Raw genomic sequence first — 21,648 nt, forward strand, 5'->3', positions numbered from 1 at the left:
CAAATATTACTATGACAAAAACTCCTCTTGTATATTTGTGAGGCAGTGTCACTTTCAAATCATGGTACACGTCATAGAGCTTTGCACTCCTGGCAAGCTTGAATTGAAGAGGCTGTCCCACACCTCCTGGCAGTCACGTAGTAATCCCCATAATACAGTGCTGATGGCACTGAGGAGGAGGAGGAGGAAACTGAGTAACTCGGTCTGGGCTTGCCTGCTGCTGACTCCCAGGGAACAGCCGTCCTGGGACAGCACATTTCCTGTGGTCAGAGAGACAGGACAGGACAGGACAGTGCTGCAGGTTTGGAGTGACCTTCAGTGGCAGAAGCTCAGGATCTGACACTTGCATTTGAAGGGGTCTGTGAAGAGCTCGCTGGAGCTGCAGCAGGACATCAATGCTGGAAGACACCCCCAGCAAGCCACCATCACCACAGATACACATATATGTATATAAATGCATGCATATATATATATATATGTATCCATGTCTCTATTTATAAAAATATATGAACAGGCTAGTGCTTGTGCCCTAATTACTGTTGTCAGGAAGGTTGCTACTGCTAAAGAGACTGTCTTTGTTTATGAGTCATACAGGAAAGTTTAGAAATGCACAGGAGATTAGTAGTAAATTTGCAGTGTAGGGCTCCTACAGCAAGACCAGGACTGCAAATGGGGTCTTATTTGTAACCTCTCACACTATTAATCCACAAGGTCGAAAATGCAGTTCCTCTCCAGTGTTGCAAAGGACGTCAAAAGCATCAAAAGCCTGTGGGGTGGCCATCTTTTTTCTGCAAGCTGGGGTACGCGTACAGGCGGTGAGATGTTTTCTAGCTCCCTGTACTAGAATCCTGCAATGAATACTGCCGTGAGGAAAGCAGGGAAGGGGACTAAAGAGTTTTGAGTTGGAACATATGAGAAGCAAAACAAATACTGTACTTGCTCATAACCTGTGGAATAATATCTGGATTTGGATTAAAATAGCCACTCACGGCTTTGGATCTTATGATACATTTTAAGAAATGTACCTGTACGTGAATACTAACAGTTCAATTTATAAAATACAGAGGTAGATAAAGAGCTAAGGGCATTGATTAAACCATGAACCAGAATACTGTTTCCATTTTTATTTATGCAGCTAAAATTAACATAGCTCAGATTAAAATGTTAGCCTGTTCTTTACTCAGAGGAGGCTATGGATCAGAAGGTGAGGAAAACTAACAGTTTAGGACTAGGGAAGCATATGTAGCCAGTTACTGTGAGGTGAGACTTCAAAGAGGAATCCTTTCAGTCTCTGTAAGAGGAAGGGAAAATACAAAGTTACATCCGTTCCTTAGTATCCATGTTTTCTTAAGTGGCTTGTGAAGTTGAGGGCTTTTTAGCTCTAAGAGACTGACTGCCAGGGAGCAGGATACTTCAGTAGAGAGGCAGGCACACAGTTATTCTCATAACTTGTTTTAGAATTGATTTTACTTTCAATTTCAATTAACTAAATCAGGATAATATCCCAGATACTTTTTTTAAAAGAACTTTTGTGTTTGAATATATGTGGACTGTACTGAAAAATGACATTTCAATAGAAACACAGACCCATGACCTTCCAGTACTACCAAAAAAAAAAAAAAGCAAAACAACTCAGGATCCTAGGTAGAGGGCCCAAGTGATGCCCCATAGCTATCCCTATCCTCTTAGGTTTTCTCCATCTTTTTTGTCCTGACAGCCTCAGAGTCCCTTGATCCCCTTGCCAGCTGCACCACAGCCCCCAACCTTTCCCCCTCTGCTGAAGGCTTGTCACTACAGAAATACCGCTCACTGATATTTCTTATTCCAGAGACTCATCTCAGACTAGAACTTCCCAAATCGTTCCAGTGCATACCAGACCACCCACCCTTTTTCCCTCAAAGAGCTTCTCTCTTTCAGAGCAACATCCAGCTCAGAGTTTCCTCACTTGTTCCAATCTCCTGCCCCAAAGCTCCTCCTGCCGAGACCCTGCTTGCCTACTCTTCTGCCCCAGGCTTTCCACTGGCACCTCCCAGCTGATCAGGCTCCCCTGACTCTGATCTCCCAGCACTGATCCCGGCTCTGCTCTCCAGCCCTGGACTTATCATCCTTGCGTTCATCCTTCTCTGAACGACACGACATGCTACATGCTGCACCCTTTCCTCTGCCAAGTCACCTCCTCGTGGGTTCCCCCTACAGCCATAGAGACCCAGCTCCTGCCTCTGGCAGGGATTTCTAAAACCTAGGTACGGTTCTACAGTTCCCAGAAATCTGCTTAAACAGGGTTATAAGGCCAGGAAAAGAAGATCTATCTCAGGAAAAACAGGTGCATTTAGACACTTTATTTCCTTACTCTTACTCTTCAGTTAAACCTGGAACTTCCCTTTATATTTGTTTTGGAAAATAACATCTGAGAAAATGAACAAGCAAATTTCTTCTTTTGCTTACCTCTGCTCGGAAAAAAGATTAACCCCAAATAAAGTATTTTTACTTTTATCTCCCTCCCTCTGGCTCAGCATTTGAAAGGAAGATGAGGCGGGTGAAAGGAGACTAAGATCAAAAGCACTGCATTGGAAATTGCTTGATCTTTTCAAATAATTGCAGTACTATTGACTAAGTGCCCTGAAGCCTTGAGCTGCCTGCCGACAGACTGCTGCATCAGCAAACTTTTCTCCTTTTTGCTGAAATAGTCTTTAAAATCATCATGGGTTGAATATAAGACAGAGCTCAAAGCAAACACACTACCAGTTCTTGATGACATGCAGTCACTTTCCACTAAATCCATACCAAATATATCCTGTCCTTTGCCACCAAGGGCATTATCTCCATGGTACTTAGCAGTTTGTTCTTTCTAGCAGAGCACAGTGTTAGTTGTTTCACTTTCACTCAAGCATTTTTTTCCTTTGAGATTTCTCCTTGCAATCAAAGTGCGGAAGGTTACTTCATTAATCACTGTATTAGTCCCATTTTCACCTTTGGAATAGACACTTTATTCTCCTCCATTTATAGTGCATTAATTCCTATAAGGCAATGTGAAAAGACAGCTATGGGTCAACACTTTTTATTAATCCATTTTTATGATAAAAGATCTGGATGAGGAGGCACAAGGACAACCTGGACAATAAAATCCTGCTTGGTGCCTCATTTTGACTTTTTTCTATTCAAAAATTCTTTCTTCTGGTAGGGGAATATGTGTGTAAATTGTACATGTTAATTTGCCTCCTAGCCTCTCACCAGTGCCACTATTAAAAAAGGTGAACCAAAGCCAAGATACAACAGTAAAAGAACATTCTGAGTTTGAAAAAGTATGAAGTGGAACCAGGTGAGTAAGAGTCCTTGTTTTTCAACCATGTGAAGGTTTGAAGGACAGAATGAAACAGGGTGGAAATCTGGTCTAAACTCTTGCATAGTAAAACTCACTACATTTTCATCAAGTGATTCCTGCCAGCCTGCCCAGTAAATGCAGCTAGAGATAGAGCACATCTTCTAAAAAGCCTTCACTAGCGTAGTTCAAATGATGGAAAATCTACCACACTCCTAGGTAAGTTGTGGTGGTAGTTGATAGCAGACATCACTAAGAGAAGTGAAGACCCTTTTTCTTGTCTGAATTGGTCTTTCAACAGCTTTAAGGGCCCTCTAATATCACCAGAACAATTTACTGAATGTGTGGTCTCCAAATCAAACTATACCATTTTGCAAGGAACAAGATGTGTCTTTTTCCAGCTAAAGCCTAGAATCAGCTATACCACTAGACTTTTTCCTTCTTACTCATCCCCACTTCATGTGAGTTCAGGGATGTGTAAGTGGCAGGAAAAGCAAGCTTGACATCTCCTTTGCTGGCTTGATTCTGCAGTGCTAACAGGAGCAAATAGCAGTACAGCACTTCATCCTCAAAGTAGGCCTTGTTACTCTCATTTAAAAAGCCTGATTTCTTAAATATTAACCCTTCACTCTGAGGAAAGAAAAAAAGAAACCATGCAAAAGCTTGTGATGAGGTTCTCTTTGCACAGCTCATGCACCGCAGAGAATTATGCTGACAGCATGCAAAAGACGAGGAGAGTGGTTTATATTAACGGACCATTTTAGCTGAAGATAAACTACATTGCTAGGGGAAACTCTTGAATGTGGTCTTGCTGAGGGAGAAGGGTTGGAGCTGCTCACTAAACCTTGCTCAGGGCAACAGATACTTTGTGTCATCTGGCTGAGAGACATGGACCTCTCCATCCATCTCTTCTCCATCCAGCCTAACGATCCTATTGTCATAAAAACCACGTCCAAGTGCAGCTGACTCTTCTGTAAGGCCAGAAGCAGCATCCGGGTCACAAGTGGGCCTTGCAAGAGAGCAATGGAAGATGTAAGCGATTCCTATTCTGTACAGATGTAGAAGCAACACTGGCAATTGATCTCGTGATTTTTAGAGCTTCCCTAAATGCCTGAGCTGTTATTCTTGTGATATTGTATTAAAATCTTGTCTTTCATTAAAGCAGCAAAAAAGTTTATACTTCAGCCTTTATGGCAGCTGACAAAAGCTTGAAAGCATTAACTGAATGCAGCTTATAGACTCAAAACCTAGAATGCAAATAGAAAGGAAGAGACTTAAATTTTCTGTTTGTACTTAAATCTCTTCATTTTTTTAAATCCGTATCATGACACTAAGAAGATAAAAGAGAAGAGGAAAGGTCTGGGGATAATTTTGGCAGAAGGCTCTAACAGTTCTAGGGAGCAGCTGCCCTGACAGTCTCTTACCTATCTGGAGCAGGAGACCAGGTGCGAGGTTTCTACGCACTGCCCAGACAGATCAGGGCAGTACACAGTGGCAGCAGCAGGATTTGGATAAAACTCTCTCCCCGTTGAGTCTTGTGATTTGTGCTGAATTCCTGCAGAGAAGCTGTGAAGCACTCAAAAAGCTGTGCAGTTCTCCCCCAGAGCACATATGGGGAATTCGGGGTCTTTTGCTCACCCTGTGCTGTGAACGCTCACTGGAACGCTGGAGCAATAGTGACCCAGTCCAGGCTCCATAACACAGCAAATCATGCCTCCGTCTAGCCCAGGACGTGGGGCGGGGTTTGCCTTATTTTCTGCTCTTCCCATCAGCTGTACAAGCATCATCTCTGCCCTGCAGCAGTGACAATTAGAGGAGAACTAGACCTTCTGCTGAGCCCCCCAGACCTCTCGGCTGGACCAGCAGCCTGCAAGCTTTGTGCTGTCCTCTGCAAAAGGGACCACCAGCAATGACAGCAGTGCCATTTAGGAGCAGGTGATGATTATGTGTGAATGAATGAATGCTTTGTGCTTTTGACCCACCAAACTCTGCTTTGGCCGTGGCTTAGATAAATAAACATGGAGAGAAATACAATCAGCTTTCCACTAAACTTCAGAACCTAGTACCTTTTTACCAACGTATTGTTTGCTTGAATATATTTATTTTTATCCTACAGGCAAATATTTCTGCCTCATGTGAACCTTTTATGTAAATCAACAGAGGCATTTGGCAAGTCATAGCAAAGCCACAGCTTTACATATCAGTGAAGCAGAAAATAAATGGAAATAATTACTGATGCCTCCAAGTACAGATTTGTTTCAAAATGAAACATGTAGCTCAGAGAGGGTGGGCTGTATATATCTAATGATTTCCTATTAGCTTACACTGCATTGGCTCAGTCAGTTTAATTTCATTCAGGGATGTGTTTTTCACCCTCTTTTGGGGGAAATCAGGGAGAGATAATGATTGGTTGTTTGCTCATTTGGAGCATATTGAACAGAATCAGAACTTAAACTTAACCTACTTAGTAAACCCTGAAGACAATATTCCTAAATCCCTCTCTTATGCTAGAAATGAGAAATTAACTGGCATTTCAAAGAAAACAGCATACCCTGTAGCACCAATGACATCACTAATACAGCCTCTGACTGCACAAACTGCAGTTTCTGTATGGTGGACTTGATCAATATTCACTGATCCATATTCGCAATACCAGCCTGTTTTCATGTATTTCAGTATAAACCAATAGTGCACATCCTGAAGTCCCTGCATTGCCCTGACAAGAGGAGAGCCGAGTCCCATGGTGCCAGGGGCTGCTCCGAGCAGTCGTCATGTTCCACCGTCTTGGCATTGGTTGCCTCCCAGTAGGACATCTAGGAGAACTTCTGCTTAGTGCCTTTGGATTCTTGAAAACAAATATTTTATGACTGTTATCACAACTGGATGGTACTTGAAGGAGTCACTCAGGACTCAGCAAATTCTAACGTTTTAGAGCATAAAACGGCTGTGCATGGTAGGCCAAAGATCCATCTGGCCCTGTCGTCTCTTTAACCAGCTGCTTAGGCAAGAGAAGGAACAGATAAGCATGTCTTCACCCAGTACTCTCTCAGCCTTCATCCCTTCTCAACTTTTTGAATCAGATGTGTTTCTTAGTCACCCTCACTGGATTTCTCTTGCATGAACTTGTCCAGCGTCCCTCCGAAGTTACGCAAAGTTGTGACATGCATATATCCTTTGAGACAAGGACTTGCAGGTATGGACCCCTTTGCAGCAGGAATTGTCTCCTTTTACTTGTTCTGAACCTGATTCTTAGTAGCTTCATTTGATATCTCCTCGTTCTTGTACAGATGACAAGAGATAGCGAGGACTTCTTACTCTGAGTTCATACTCACACACTTCCTTCTGCTTTGGTTCCCTGACAAGGTTTTTTGTTTTGCCTTTAGTGTTATTCACCTGGTTTGACTTTGCTAAGGAAAAGGTGTGCTGGAATTAGTGAATCTAAGCTTATGAGGTGGCAGAAGTATGCGTGGGGTGGGGGTAGGGAAGAGCTCATTCATGACTTGCTTCTGCCCTCTTGAAGGTCTAGTTACTCACTGAGCTCCTAGACATCATCAGTCCAGAGGGAATATTTGTCCTTTCAGGCCCCACAGGTGGATGGGAAGTTTAGAAACCTGACAGCCTGTGCCGTCTTAAAGCCTAGGACCATGGGTCTATTTCCAAGCAGCCTGTCACCAGTGCACATCATGTCTCCCTCAAGCCAACTGTGCACATGCTCTGCACATCAGCCTGTGTAGATCTGTTGTGAATGCACAAAACAGCATCATGCAATGCACTTGTAGTCCCTGTTCCACAGGGTGGCAAAACCAGACTCATTGTGCTTGCAACAGAGACCTGCTCTGCTCATGCGAAGGCAGCAATGATGCCTATGGCGCCAGTAAGACAGTTGCCACACTGGTTCTTTGGTGTCCTGAGTTGGGTAAGGATTTACTTTGCAAATCCATTTATAGCCATGCCTAGAGGACAGAGTATCAGCCCTGTGCTCCTTTGGTATTTCAGAGCAACAGTTTCCAGACCTCTGTTATCACTGTCCCGACTCAGTCAAAAAGACAAGCTTATGGGGGTGGGGGAGTGTTAGCCATGACTTCCAGTTGAAAACCTTGCTTCTCCTGTGCCTAAATTTCAAATACAACATATAAAATTAGATTTCTGTGGGGTTCACACACCATGTGGAAATGCTACAAGCCCCACTTTGGTTGCTGCTTCCCTGCTTGTAGTCCCTAGGTATATGAATAGATTTATAAAAATATAGACAGTTGTGTTTTAAAGGCCAGCTCTAGTTTTACTTAATTTTCCTCCATTTTTATTTCAACTTTTGTTGCAAGATGAAAATGGATTTCTTGGAACAATAGTTCTATTAAATTGCTAAAGTTTTTCTTCATGTATTAGTAGCACACAAGTCACGAAAAAATTATAGTTTGAAAAAATGACCGTTTACACCTCCACACATTACAACTCTTTTAAAGCTCTCTCCCCTTAAAAATATTAACAGTATTAAATACCAAACTTGCTTGACGTAGATAGAAAATCCATGAAGAGACAGTACCTTGAAGTTCAGGCAAAAATTATCTAATGAGGGACAGAACACCAAGAACAAGGGAGAAGTGCTAAAAAAAATTAAAAATCTGTGAAACAGCATGTTTTCTGATGTATTTAGCCAAGCAAACTACTGCAAATTTCCTTCCAGTACTATCTCCTGACAGGAAGCTTATCAATGTTTGATGTGTTGCTGTTAAGCACATTTACATAATTCTGATGCTGAACAAAACAAAAAGGAAAAAAAAGGTACGGCACTACCTCTTCTGCTTCATAAAAATCTTCTTTCATGGCAGTGTAACAATACTTTAGCTTGTAAAGCTCTGCTGTGCATTAGCAAGTGGAGAAACGCAGGGGGAAAGCAAGCTCATGACTGAAGGGGCAGAAAGGGAGATAAAAAGAAAGAGAGAAATCATTTTAAAGTCCCTGCTTTGTTCCATTTAGCATGCACAAACAGTATTTTGAAATGTTTAAAGGATGCAAGATTTGCTTCTCATGCCAGAACAGTTGAATAGTAGAGAAATTCATCTCGGAACAGAAGGGTTCAAAGTCTTCACCAGTGTCATATCTTTCAAGGCTGTCTCTATAGAAGTGCGCAGGTTTCTCAAAAGGGCTGCACGCAAATCAACAGGTGTTGCATCTTTAGTGAAATGTTCTTTGCCAAGAGTTATTCCACAGTTTCTTTTAGCATGCCAGCCGGCGCAGATTCAAAGAGCTTTGCTTTGGAAATACAGCCTCCAGGTCTGCGGAGGGAGGCAGGAAGCTGTTCTCTGGGCTCAGATATGGCATTGCAAATATACAAAATGAGAGAGACATGGTTTTTGCCTTTGGTTACCACAGTCGCATTAGTAGTGCTAGTGCCATTTGGGGGATTCACTATGCTGAAATTCATGATCACCTGCCCCTGTTCATGCCAGTGGTATGCGTACTTTGATTTGTCCAGACGCAATAGGTGGAGAGCCAGTATCTGAGATACAGATATGAGGGAAAACTGCAGGCTGGCAACTAAGTATATACAAGTACATTCAAATCAATATTTGTTTTCAGCAATGTACATGCCCAACAAAGCGTTCTATTATTATTAAAAGCAATTTTCTGCGACTCATGTTCTGAAATTATCACAGTATTTGTAATATGCAAAATTCCCAATTAACCCAGCAAAAAGAAATCATCAAAGAGGACTAATTTATACAGTCTCCTGTAAGCAAACAAGGAAATTTCCTAATTTTTTTCTTGTGATCTAAACCTGGAACCTTCCAGATCTGCTTTCTGCATTAGCCTTTAAGAAAAGGATTATGATACCACAAAGTTTTTTTAATTTTTTTTTCCTGTATACACACAAAGCTGGGCAAACCTTAGAATCAGATACCCAATAAATTTACTTAATTGCAACGTCCACTTATTTTGTTAGTTCAACAGCTATGCCTGAGTGAACTAATTTGCTTAGAATATCTTTGCAAATCAAACAAGTTCATAATGGTGCAAACAGTTAAAAGTAAAATTTTTCAAACATTTGAATGAACTTCATCACAGATGGCAGGAATTTGCTACTAAGGTTATTCATTTGATCTCCAGCAATACTGTTGAGGCATAAGTAATGTCTGAACAGAGACAAATCTTAGTTATTTTGTACTATCCTTTAAGATGGTTCAGAAGGAATTTATTTGCCTTGCTTACTCAGCAAACCGGATAAGAAGTCTAGCCCTTTACCTGCTGTTGTTCCAATTTCAGAGAAGAAAGGCTGTAAAACCGAGGTGCTTCATTAAAATACCATGGCTGGCACCTCTCAAAGGCACAGGAAAAGAATATTCACCAAGTAACACATTATAAATTATAATCAAAATTCCATTCTCCCAAGGTAACTTGTCATTTGAAGTGTTGTGAGTTTCTGAAAATGAACTAAGAGTTTAGAGGGTATAATGATATCATTAAGAAATGCCCTTGCAAAGTAAGCAAAATTATACTGTGCTGTTTCTTGAAAACCACAGGAACTCTTTATTGTTCTGTCAGTAGCAGTTCAAAGAGCTATGTGACCCCATTAACATTCACTCGGGCATGTATAACAAATTGGAGAGGTGAAATTTCTTGCATAGCTAATTACATTTGGTGTATTTGAATACCTAACACTTAGCCATGTGTTAGGGCTCAGCTCCACAAAGTGCACACCTTGCACAGCTGCTTTTCCCAACAGATTATTTATTTTTAATTATTAGATGAGAAAGCAATATCAAAAGCAGAGAAAGAGCAGGGAGAAAGGGAAGTAGAAAAGGCTAGATAACGGCTAGCTGATTTGATGGCCACGGCAGACCTGATCTAATAACGGCAGCAGTTCTACTTTGAGCAGAAATTTGTATGAGATGACCAGAAGACTCTTCCAACCCACGTTTCCATGATAGGGAACGTTTAGGAGTATTTGGGGTGATGCCTTATAAGGCTTCAGCTAGAATCTCGCAAAGAAGCTGAGTTTCTCTCAGTGTCAACAAAAGACAGCTCTTTAGGCCAAACTACTTAGTAAAGCATGAGCTTCTCCTAGAAAATGTCAGCTCTTCATAGAAAAGCATAATTGCAGAAATTCTGCTGCAGTATCTCATCAGAACAGCAGTTTGGCTGCTTTCGGCTTCCTTAATCCTTTGTCAGTTCAGCTGTCCAAGTGGCTCTTTGACTCATGATGCCAAACAGCTACAGACAGTCGCCACACTGCAGTGGTGGTGGATTCAGCTTAACCAAAGAAAGAAACCAACAACAGAAAATGAGGATTTGAGGTGCTACCTCATTGACTTTGAGTGTAAATGTTTTATTTTCAAAGAAAAGTGTTTGGAATTTGTCTGAAAATATGGAAGGGATTTTTTTTTTTTTTGTAGTAAAATGAGTAACTTCTTTCTGAGAAAGAGAGGGAGGATTATAGGAGATATTTTGTCCAGTGTTATCAAAAAGCCTACTCACATAGATTAATTAACTTCAAACAGCTATCTATACTAATTCATTAATTTAGTAAGAGTGTAGACTCAGGAATCCTTATATCTTTACAACTGTCTCCCCACAGCTTTTCTCACAATTAAACAAGGAGTTTGAGAAATGATCATAAAGGAAAAAGATCATCACAAGAAGGTAAGTGCAGCCTGTATTATACTGAGATGCTATTACCAGCGAGAGAATTTAATTCAGGCTCTCTGTATTTGTTAATGGAGCCAAACAAAGTTAGGATTGTCACTGGGACTATTTATGACACTTCACTCAGAAGTTACAATGGACCTCTTTGTAGCTGCTTTTTATGTGTCCGTGCACGTGAATGCTCTCACTAGCTTGCAAGCCACCATCTCTCCCAGACACTAAGCGCATCTACTACTGAGCATATTTTCACCAGTTCAGATCTGCTTCTAATTTCTCTTGGAAAACAGCAGAATAACACATATATTACCCTAGGCGAGCTTCAAGCCTAGGCAAGCTTCAATTTTATTTCCAATTTATTAAAAGTTTTACTGTTGTCCTCTGTAATCCTTAAGTGACGATAAACTATTTCGTTCATCTCACATGTATTCATGTGCCTTCCTTTTTTCTGAAAAACTGTCAATTTGATGATCTCCTCAATGTATCAGTTATTTAAAAAATCTCTGCACTGTAATTGTGCTAGATAGCTATGCTTTTTCTTAGCTGTATTTTCGTTGCATGTAAATTAGAGTTGGTCAGAAAACCTCCTCTGTAATGGAAATGATTTTTACTGCACTTCTGCCATATTTTAAACTGGTTCTTGTGCAGATATTTTGAAATAGTGGTAGTGTGCTTGGACTGAAAAGCAGAATGCAAATTTAAATGATCTAACACATCTGTAGCAGAAAGGGATGTAAAAAACAATCTGAAAAAATTGCAGGAAAGTTTGAAATATAGGACAATACAATGGTTGAAAGAATTTCCACTGAAATATTCTTTCCTCAGAAAATGCTAATTTGTCAAAATAAAACGCGGCAGGGGAAGGGGAGAAGGAAGTGGGGAGTCTCATTGAATTTTTCAGTCTATGTTTTTGTCTTTCCTTGGAAGATTTCCATGTCTGAGATGTTTCAGTCTCCCATTTTTGAATAAAGGAACCCCTGCTGTTCAGGAATATTTACCTCAAATGTTAAGCTATATAAAATTAAGAAGAAACTTAAAAATATTTGAAAATGAACTGAATGCTTCAAGATCACAACACAAAATGTTCTAATTGGTGCAGAAAATTTCCCCTAAAATGTTCACGTATTGAGGATCTTCTCCCCAAGGCCTAAAAACCTCTTATGGAATGGAAAATCATTTCCTATCGTGCTATAATAGGGTTGGAAATATGGCCTCCATCAGGGTAAAAGGTCTCATTCACATCACTGGAGTTAGGATTTCACCTGAAGCTTATTGAAAACATTGTTGTCCCTTTTGACCATACTGCGTGGCCGATATTCAGGATTTTATAGGTTGTTCCGTTTAGGAGGATATACTGATAACAGACTAGACTTTAAAAGAAAATACGTGAGGTAGAAAAGTTCTGCTTATCTGAACAAAACAGTAATCAAACAGCCAACCAGCAAACCAAATCAGCTACCCAAAATCATTGCCTGTCTGGGTTTAGTAAACAGTTATGGAAGTTTAACATCTTGCTACTTTCAGCTCTTTGTCGCCAGACTTCCACCAGGAATTATTACCCTCGCCAAAGCGGCAGAGCAGAGAGGGTGAATGCACACGCTGGTGCAAGTCCTCCGCTGCAGCCGTGCAGGCAAAGCCACTACCTTTGGTGCGGCAGCAGCCGGGATCCCTGGCCAGGGCCTCTGAGGCTGCTTCGGGCTGAACCCCTTGGAGGGACATGCTAGGGAAGGGGCTGTGTCGGAGGGAAACTACTCCCGCGCTGCCGTAGCTGTTTTCCCAGGTGACGTGAGTCCTAATCCTGGAGCAGCTGGTGAGGATCCAGCAGGAATCCTCTCCTATAGAGAGCATAGTCTGTTCATCTGCCTTTGCTTGGAGGATATTCTACTCCACAGGTCACAGCTTACAGCTGTATCATCACTGCTCCTCTTGCTCTGGCTTGCTTTCTCCCATCATCACCCTGCCCACGCAGATATTTACCATCGCCCCAGATCTTCAGCAAAACAACACCTGTTCCACCTTTTGCACTTAGCTCCCACTGAAATGTCACTTCTATACCTCAGTTCTGGCCTAGTTTTGTGTATGCAGCCCCCCCAACCCTTTTTTTCCCTGAAAAAAACCACATAACTGCTTTATAAAATTCTCGTAACAAAAAGATGCTTGTAGTAAACACCACTTTCAAGAAGCTCTCACTCAGCTTTCACGCTAACAAGGCAAAAGCTTTGAGAGTTGTAAAAGAAGCAAAATAACAGTTGGTACAGATGTATCCATCCTATGAACTTAATGAGGAGATGGATAAATGTAAGGTAATGCAAGTACATTTGGCTACAATCACATTTTATAAGAGGAAGAAAGGTTAAAGGTATGATGTGAGCTTAAGCACACGTTGGTGGAAAGGTTCTGGGCATGACTCGTGCCAGCTATAACTATTTCATTAGCTACGAAATAGCTGCTTTCTTTTTAAAGCAGATTTATTGTAATAAACTTTTCTGTCCGTTTGCCATGGCTGAAAGTGTATTTGCTTCCTGTCTAATTTTTGTCATTGGCTCCGTGAGACCTTTACTAAAATGTTATAACTGTCATTAAAAATGGCTTTCAACTTTACAGCCTCTCCGACTGTCCACATTGCAGTTTATCCCACTTACTCACAGCCAAACGCCAAAATGCCTCCAACTGGCAAATGTGCTGATCAATTCTGCTATGTAGTTAATTCCGATTTTCAAGTGATGAATGTTAGCCTAAAGCCTACTGTTATTTTCTTTTTTCCTTGTTCTAGTCAACTCCCTAGAGATTTTAGGCAAACAATGAGCGTAGGCCTTCTCTTGCAGAGAGAAAAGTCTGTTTATCTACCTTTATTTTATGTATAAGTCAATCCCTGTCTCCTAATATTTCAAAGGCATCCTTATTGACAGCACAGAGAGTACTCACTCTACATATCACAACAGCTGTTCGAGACAGATAGCACGAGCATTTCTGGAATTATTCAAGCTGACCTTGCTTCAGTGGATGCTAACTGCTCATCATTAGTTGTGCCTTCATGTTTAACAGAGGTCTCTAACATGAAATACATTCTAATAGTGAGGAAAAATTTAACTTCAGAACACATTTTGAAACTCTTTAGACTGCATTTCACAAAAAAAAGTTCATATGCTTTTTATGTGCATATATTGCAAATGGGTTCATCCAAATATCTGTGTAAATGCGAAGGCTTATATTTTGTACAAATAATAATTTTGAAATCAAAGAAGTTTTTTGTCACAGTTATTTGGGAAGCAGAGTATTCCACTGTATATTATAGCATCAAGGAAATTTTAATCTGTAACAGTTCTCTACATGCTGAACATCGTTAGATCTTGGAGACGTCTCTCCAGAAACAGTTAAATGACTTTGCTGGAAGAACCTCTCTATTTTCTTTACAGACCAGATTCCTCCCCCTCTGTAGGCAAAAGTATTCCTGATACAACTAACCTTGCCTCTGTAAACATAAGCTTGAGGTATTAGTGAGCTTGAGGTATCTGGAGGTGTTTGTGAAGCTACCACATGCATTTTAGACATATAAAAACACTGTGATTATGATGCGTGAGAATCTTTTATATTTTGAGGAAATTGCTAGCCCTCTAGTAAGGCCTCAGTAAAGAAATAGTTATTAATCTGTGAGACCCCAACCTAGATTATCCTGTTTTCTTTAATTTCTCTCACAAGGTCTTTGCACAAAATCCCAAATCTAAAGATTTCCTTCTTTTTTTATAATTTTTGAAATCCTGAACATGAAACAAACAAACAAACAACTAAACAAACAAAACTAGGCTGTCTTAACTTAGATGACTGATATCTTTCTAGAGGGAAAGCAGAAGGAGGGAATGACTCTCAGCCGCCACAAATCAGCACAGCTGCACAGATATGCGCAGAGCCCCTTCTTATTTATACCACTTGAGAATCTGGCCTCATGTATATGTTGATTTTTGTCTTTCAGATTTTGATCCTGAAAGACTGAAGGGATGCAGAACTAATGAATGAGTCATTTTTGAGTCTACATTTAGTCTCCCAGATATAAACAATTTTAAAGTCTAATTTGAAGGGCTTTTTCCACTAAATACTAATGTATATTTTTTATCATTGTCCAGGTCAGTTTATACATGTATCTACACGTGGGTTTGCTTGCCTGACTTCTATTGCTGATAATAATCTGAGCTGTTTTGCCTTCAGTATGCGATAAAAGAGTTCTACATCTTTTTTTAATACAACCTGTTACAAATACCTGATGCAATTGCATCATAGGATATTTGCAGCGTAGACAGACCTTTCCTTATACTACAGATTTCCACAGAAAGGCTGAGCTAGAATGAGTCTTTTTCGGTGTGCTCTTCAGTTTGTTAAGATGAGGATTCTCACATACTCGAAGCTTTCAAGCAATAGCAGTATTCTGTTCTGAAACTCTGTGCAAAGCCTAATTGCCCACTATGTATTGCATACCTACTATGCAAGGCATCTCATAGCCTGTATCTTTCACATGACTGCCAAGAAGTGCAGCTGTCATGTTAAGTAAGCCAGAGTGCTCACACCTTCATTAGATTTCAGATTAAAAGTGTGCTTAAGTGAGGAGAAAAGAGTCAGTTCACTGCTTTAAGGTCTGGACTGGTGAAGAAAAGACCAAACTTGCAGGGCAAAGGGCTCACACAGATACATGAGCAGTGCCTGGGCTCTGTTCAGATCTCCCATTTGACTGTAACAAAGATTTAATGGCTGGACCTGTGCTATCAGTCGGATTTGGTCATACCCACCAACGCAACTGATGCTAATCTAAAATACCATTCCAAACCCCTGTTTGATTCAGCTTTAAAAAAATAAGAACTGATAACAAATAGGAAAAAAATCAAGTGCTTCTTACGAGTCATAATAAAATGGAATATTAAGTGTTTCTCTTTTCCAGATTAAATTTGTTGGAATTAACATATTCCAACAAAATATTTTGATTTTGGCAAAATAGCATTTTTCTGGGAAAAAAAGGCTTTCAGTGGAAAACTTTTTATCAGTTCTAAAAGCTTATATACTTTCCACAAAGTTTTTATGGGGAAAAAAAGAGAAAAACAAAACATTATGCCACGATATGGAACTGCGCTTCTTTCCTATTAGCTCTTATGAAAGGCAGTACTAGGGACACTGGAGTCCAAAACTGATCTTCAGGTCACTTTTGGATCCAGCCTGCCAATTCATGCTGTGAGCAACTCAGCTAGGTCTTAGTATGGCCTTCTGGTTTTGTATTCACGAAAGCAACGATAGCGGAGATCAGAGCTGAACGTTTTCAATGTTTTGAGATATTTCTAGTTGCTATTGGAGAAGTCACTGCATTTCAACTCAGAGGATCTAGCTAGGGTATTTCTATCTGGATACACATGTGCGTGTACATAAACTGGAGAACATAGCTCTGTTGCTGGTTAAGGCAGAAGGAAGCAGTGTTTCTCTGTACTCATGGGCAGGAGAACCCTAAACTCAAGTCCTATCTAGAGGTACAGCAACTGTATCCTCCAAGCAAAACCCGGTCAGAGTTAAAAATAAATAATAAAATAAATAAATAAAATCTGTGCTTCACTGCACACCCAGTCTGCATTCAGTGCAACACTTACAGTTCAGGCCTAATTCCCGTATGTATTAGTGGTCTTTAAATAGCATTCATTAGGAAGCGTACAGCATGCTAAGAAGGATTGCAATGATCATGTTTCACATGCTGTACATGCTTCACAATTGCAGCATGGGTTTCATAACTTTACTGTTAGACATTTATGACTGATGCTTCCCAAACGCTATACAAAATGCTGAAAGATCAGCCTCTGGTTAACTGAAGCCACTATTAAATTTTGTCTGCAAACACAGCATAATTATAAGATCAACATGACCCAAAGAGAAATCTTCGTGGACGAAGATAACAGAGGGAAGAAATATGCTGTGACAAGGAAAAGCTGTTCACTTAAAGAAAAAAAAAGATTAGAAGTAAAAAATCATCAAGTTGCTGGCAAAATAAATTGGCTTTGTATACATCTCTTTCTCCACCTTTACATCCATATGTCAATTTTCTCTTTAATGCGGTAAGATTCAAAAGATCAAAAAGGTCTAGAAAAGGGTATGGTATGAGCTAAAAACATACAGTAGCAATTGCCTTGTGATGAAAGAGTAGAGCTCATTAATCAGGGATGGTTTAGGCAGCGAGAACACATTCGTCCTCGCACTGCTGTGGTGTGCTTAGAATTGCCATACTGTACAAACAGTTATTTAGCATCTGAACAACAGCAGATTAAAGTAGTGACATCATGCTACTTTTAGGTCATTAAATAAGGTAATTGAGATACAGGGTAGCTGCCCTGTTGAGTTATAATGAACCGGCTTGTGTAATGTAGTGTATACGGAAATCCAAACAGAGTAAAGAGTACTATGGAACAAAATGTGTTTTCAGATCAAATGGTGATGTAGCAGATGTTTCACTTCCCTGTACATGTACAGGCTTTTACAGTGTTCAGAACTGAGAATCCTATATAATAGCTATGTATCCATCTCTGCAGGCAATCTTTTAGATCTTACTAGAAGTGGTCCTGCAACAGAGGCTGCATTAACATACGCACTGTTCAATGTATATTCTCTTTCCATACGGATAATGCAGTGTGGGAGCAATTTGCGGGGAAAAAAAAATGAATACAATTGCAAGTAGATGAATTGACTAGAAAATAATGCTTTCTTTCATCAGGATGAAGAACATAATGCAACTTGAAAGTAAGAAAAAAATTACCAAATTTATAAATTTAAATTATCAAGTACACTATTGTTTACTTCTTAGCCATTCTATATTTCAGAAAAAGATTTTCTGACGTATTGAATTGGATTAGAGTTTCACAAGAGTATGGTAAGATTGTCCAGCAATGGCATTAAAATGAATCTATTACAGTGGCTAAAAATTCCAGGTCCAGATCCCGACATGTGAACAAATGGGTTCAGCTCTGCCAGACGTTGCAAGAGAGAATTATTTTCCTTCCATCCACACAGCTACACTTTTGTAGCCCTTAATGTGACCCAAAATCTTTTCTCAGAAAGAACTGGTGTAATCATGTAATCTGCCTGTCTGAGCATCCACACATACGCAGTAACATCAAGGAACTAAAACAAGCTAGCTATGTTTCAGACATCATAATCTCATGTGAGTAGAAGCTGACTGTTTTACTTTTGGTGACCTCCAAAGCAACTAATATTGTAACTCTTCGTTCTATATATGTAGGTCTTGCTTGCATTTCAATTATGTTTTAATTTTACAATAGGCAGCAGAAGCTCCTTTAAAATAATAATAAAACAAAGTCTTACTGAAGCTATGCAACAGCAACCATGAGAGTCAAAAAATAATAAAAAAAATCTATTGCTTACTAAATCTATAGCTTGCTTGTTTGCTTGCTTCTAAACCTTGCAAGTCAGAGTGCAGCATCCACGACTCTCACCACAACTCTCACAGGCCAAACCCTTCAGTAGTTAGGAAAGTATGGGACACAGTATCTCAATTTGTATTTTTTGGAGAGACAGTTGCATTTCTGCTTAACACGCAGAAGATGATACTGTAAATAAGAAAGAAAATACCCGCCCATCACCAAGAAAGGCAGCCCCCTTAAATTACCCAGCCCAGGATATGACATTAGTGACATAATCATAAGATCAACCTTGGTACTTTCAGGTTTTGAGACTTCCAGAAACATATTTTTACCACCAAATGCAAATAGGCTGAGGGCTCTCTCCAGGTAAACTCCCTCTGGGCACAGTAGGAGGAAGTGGGTTTTAAAGGAATAGCTTTTTCTTCCACAATTCAAAGCTGGAGCTGTCATGAGGTGCACATACCTTCTCATTCCCATGCAGGAGACAAACAACCTGAGAGTCCCGTGGGATTAAGGCTGGTTGTGCCTCTTACTGGAGAGTTGAGAGTTCAGAAAATTGGATGGGGTACAAGGACCGCTTGTTGGAATTTAATCTCATTGGGTATTTCACTTAGCTTTCCCTTCCTTCTGACTGGAGTGGTTTTCTTTTGTTTTGTTTTGCTGACTTACAGAATGATATTATTCTGTGAAAGAAGGCAGATGAAGAAATAGTAGCCCCAGCAGAAGGCAAGTTATTGTCCTCGGGACTAATTGCACAGCTTGATTTTCTAGTTTTTTAGAACAGCTGAAAACTCCCCACACAAGGGAATAAAGGTTCAAAATACCTAGCAGATTTTTTTTTTTACCTCACTTAGGAATAATAATATAAAGTAGGAACAATTGTGATATAATTGCAGACAATTTGTTAGCCAAAAAATTGTTTGAACAGATTGTTCTTCCTAGTATATTCGTTCAGGCTAAAATACACACACGCACTCACACACACAAATAAGGAAAGATTATTCCTGAGGTATTTACAACCACAGGATACCTCAGAAATACTAAAAATAAAATGGAAATAAAATCACTTATAAAATCTCCCTTTTAAAATAGGTAGTCAGATGGAACACGTGGGCACTGAGCAACTTGATCTAAGATTAAAGTCAGCCCTGCTCTGAGCAGGGGGGTGGGGCTGTGTGACCTCCAGAGATCCTTCCAACCTAAATTAATCCTCTGATGCTCTCACACATGCAGAATTAACAAGGTTGTGTCAGACTACTTCAAGTCTAAAAATAAAAGTCCCAGGTCTAACAGTAGAGGTGGGCTTGGAAGGGGTTGAAGTTCTCTGTTAACACACAGGCTACACTCATCCTCAGGTTTCTCCATCAGGCACCAGCTGTCTTGTCCTCAGGTTCCACCTAATCTTGTAATAATATGTGGTTTTACCTAGCTCCTATTTATTTGCGAGCACCATGTAGATGTGCAGTCCCTGAACAGCCTGAATTGCAATGCAGCAGGATCCTGTGACAAATTAAGGCAGTCAGAATGAGGGCAGAACTGGGAGCTTGTCCTGCCTTTTCTTCACTTCCCTCCAACCCAAACGCGCCCCCGCGGACAGCACAACAGCACACCTCCATCCGCCAAAGGAGCTGCCCCTTTCTCCTGCCACCCGCCCTCTGCGTACAGACGTGCTTACATGTGGATGGCATGCTCCACAAAGCAGATGTTGCTGGATTTTAATCCCCCTGAACTCTCTGATGGATGAAACCTCAAATCTCTACTCGTCATTCTTAATGTTGCAGTAAGTAACACACATATTGGTTACACTGATTTACAGCTGAAGTGAAAGTAAAAGACAGTCAAAAAGAAACATTTGAAAGTCAACATTGCAATGGGATGCAAATGGATTCTGAACTATTTTCTCCCACCTCCCTCTTACACTGCCCAGTGCCTGCTGAGGCGAATTTCCCCAGTTGAAGTAACAAAAGTAGCAGACATACGCCTCGCTCACCACCTACCTGTAACCCTTCAATGGCCAGCTTGAGGATAGATGGTGTAAGCTTGGAGGCTTGCTTGAAGGAGAAATTACTCCAGTCTATAATTAGGATGAAGCCATTTATCTGGAGCTCCTGATCTTCGATGAGAACTTCCAAGGACAACAGGATCGCCCGAAGGATGTCTATGAAGGAGTTTCTAAAGCCAGAGCAGAAAAAAAAATCAATTTTTGCAGTTATCTTCACAACTCAAGACATTCAGCTTTGCTGTGGATGAGACATGTACAGGAAATGAGGGATTTATTCTGATAGAACTCTTTAGAAAAGACAGTTATTTCAGACATCTCACTAAAGCACTCCTGTTCTGAAACTCACAGTTCTCTCTTTGATTTAATAAGTCCTGTCCACTGGCAGATAAAATAGACCCTTAATTAAATCTCTTTGCTTCTTCTGGCATTCCTTATTGTAGATTTTAGTTAAGCTACTTTGGGAGAATATTTGTCTGTGGCGAAATGAAATGGATTCAGGCTATCAGTTTAAAATCCTGCTCCTCTGGATACACTACTATTTTTTTTCTCTTTCTATTGTAAAAAGGAAAATTAAAATTTGAAGGAAATCTGTGTAATATTAATATCAATGGAATGATTAAAAATAGGTTGCCTTCCTACTTGAGTGCGGAGAATGATTTAAGGTGTTTGTGAAATAAAGTTTAGCAGTTGCCTTATTTTTGAGAGTCAAATGCAACATGGAAAATAACTGCATCCACTCAGAATGGGAGCTCTGTTAATTAGCAGCTACCAGTAGGCTGGCCACAAGGCTTCCTTCAGCTCAAGGAGAATAATTAAAAACCTCTAAGGCCATGAAGGAGATAGCAAGTGACAGAGAAGAAAATGTTGACGTGTTTCTTTCATGTGAAAGTCTGGACTGAGAAGCCTGAGCCCCCTTCTGCTTTGCTGTCATGTGTTCCATAAAAGCATGAGTTCAGCAACTTTAATAAACTTATTCCGCACTTACACCTGAGGGAGCTGAACCAGGATCCATACTGATCTCACCTTCCCCACAGGGTGGTTTACAAACAACTAATTCTTTTGGTGAGCAACAAGCACGGAAATCCTCAGAAGGTACAGTTTACTGTTGTTTAAAATGAAATTGTAACATACTGATATTGTAGCCTACTTCATCTCTGTATTATCCTCATATTTTGATGAGGTCTGAAAAGTTAGCTGTCATGTTGTTTGCAAAACTGAGACTGGCTACTATAGGGTCCACAACATTTTCTCCCGGGGGATTTTCATTTAATCCTTTTCTGCTATTT

At 40.2% G+C, this 21,648-nt stretch overlaps 1 protein-coding gene across 1 annotated transcript in view; it reads right to left on the reverse strand.

Moving 5' to 3' along the window:
- The window catches only part of CLVS1 (clavesin 1), a 111,477-nt gene that overhangs the window by 50,397 nt on the left and 39,432 nt on the right, over positions 1–21,648 (reverse strand). Inside the window, exon 3 of the mRNA XM_009673514.2 lies at positions 20,358–20,532. Coding sequence (XP_009671809.1) covers positions 20,358–20,532 — 175 coding nt within the window. The remainder of the gene's footprint in view (positions 1–20,357; positions 20,533–21,648) is intronic.

The sequence above is a fragment of the Struthio camelus genome, chromosome 2, assembly GCF_040807025.1.
Source record: "Struthio camelus isolate bStrCam1 chromosome 2, bStrCam1.hap1, whole genome shotgun sequence".
Classification (NCBI taxonomy): domain Eukaryota; kingdom Metazoa; phylum Chordata; class Aves; order Struthioniformes; family Struthionidae; genus Struthio; species Struthio camelus.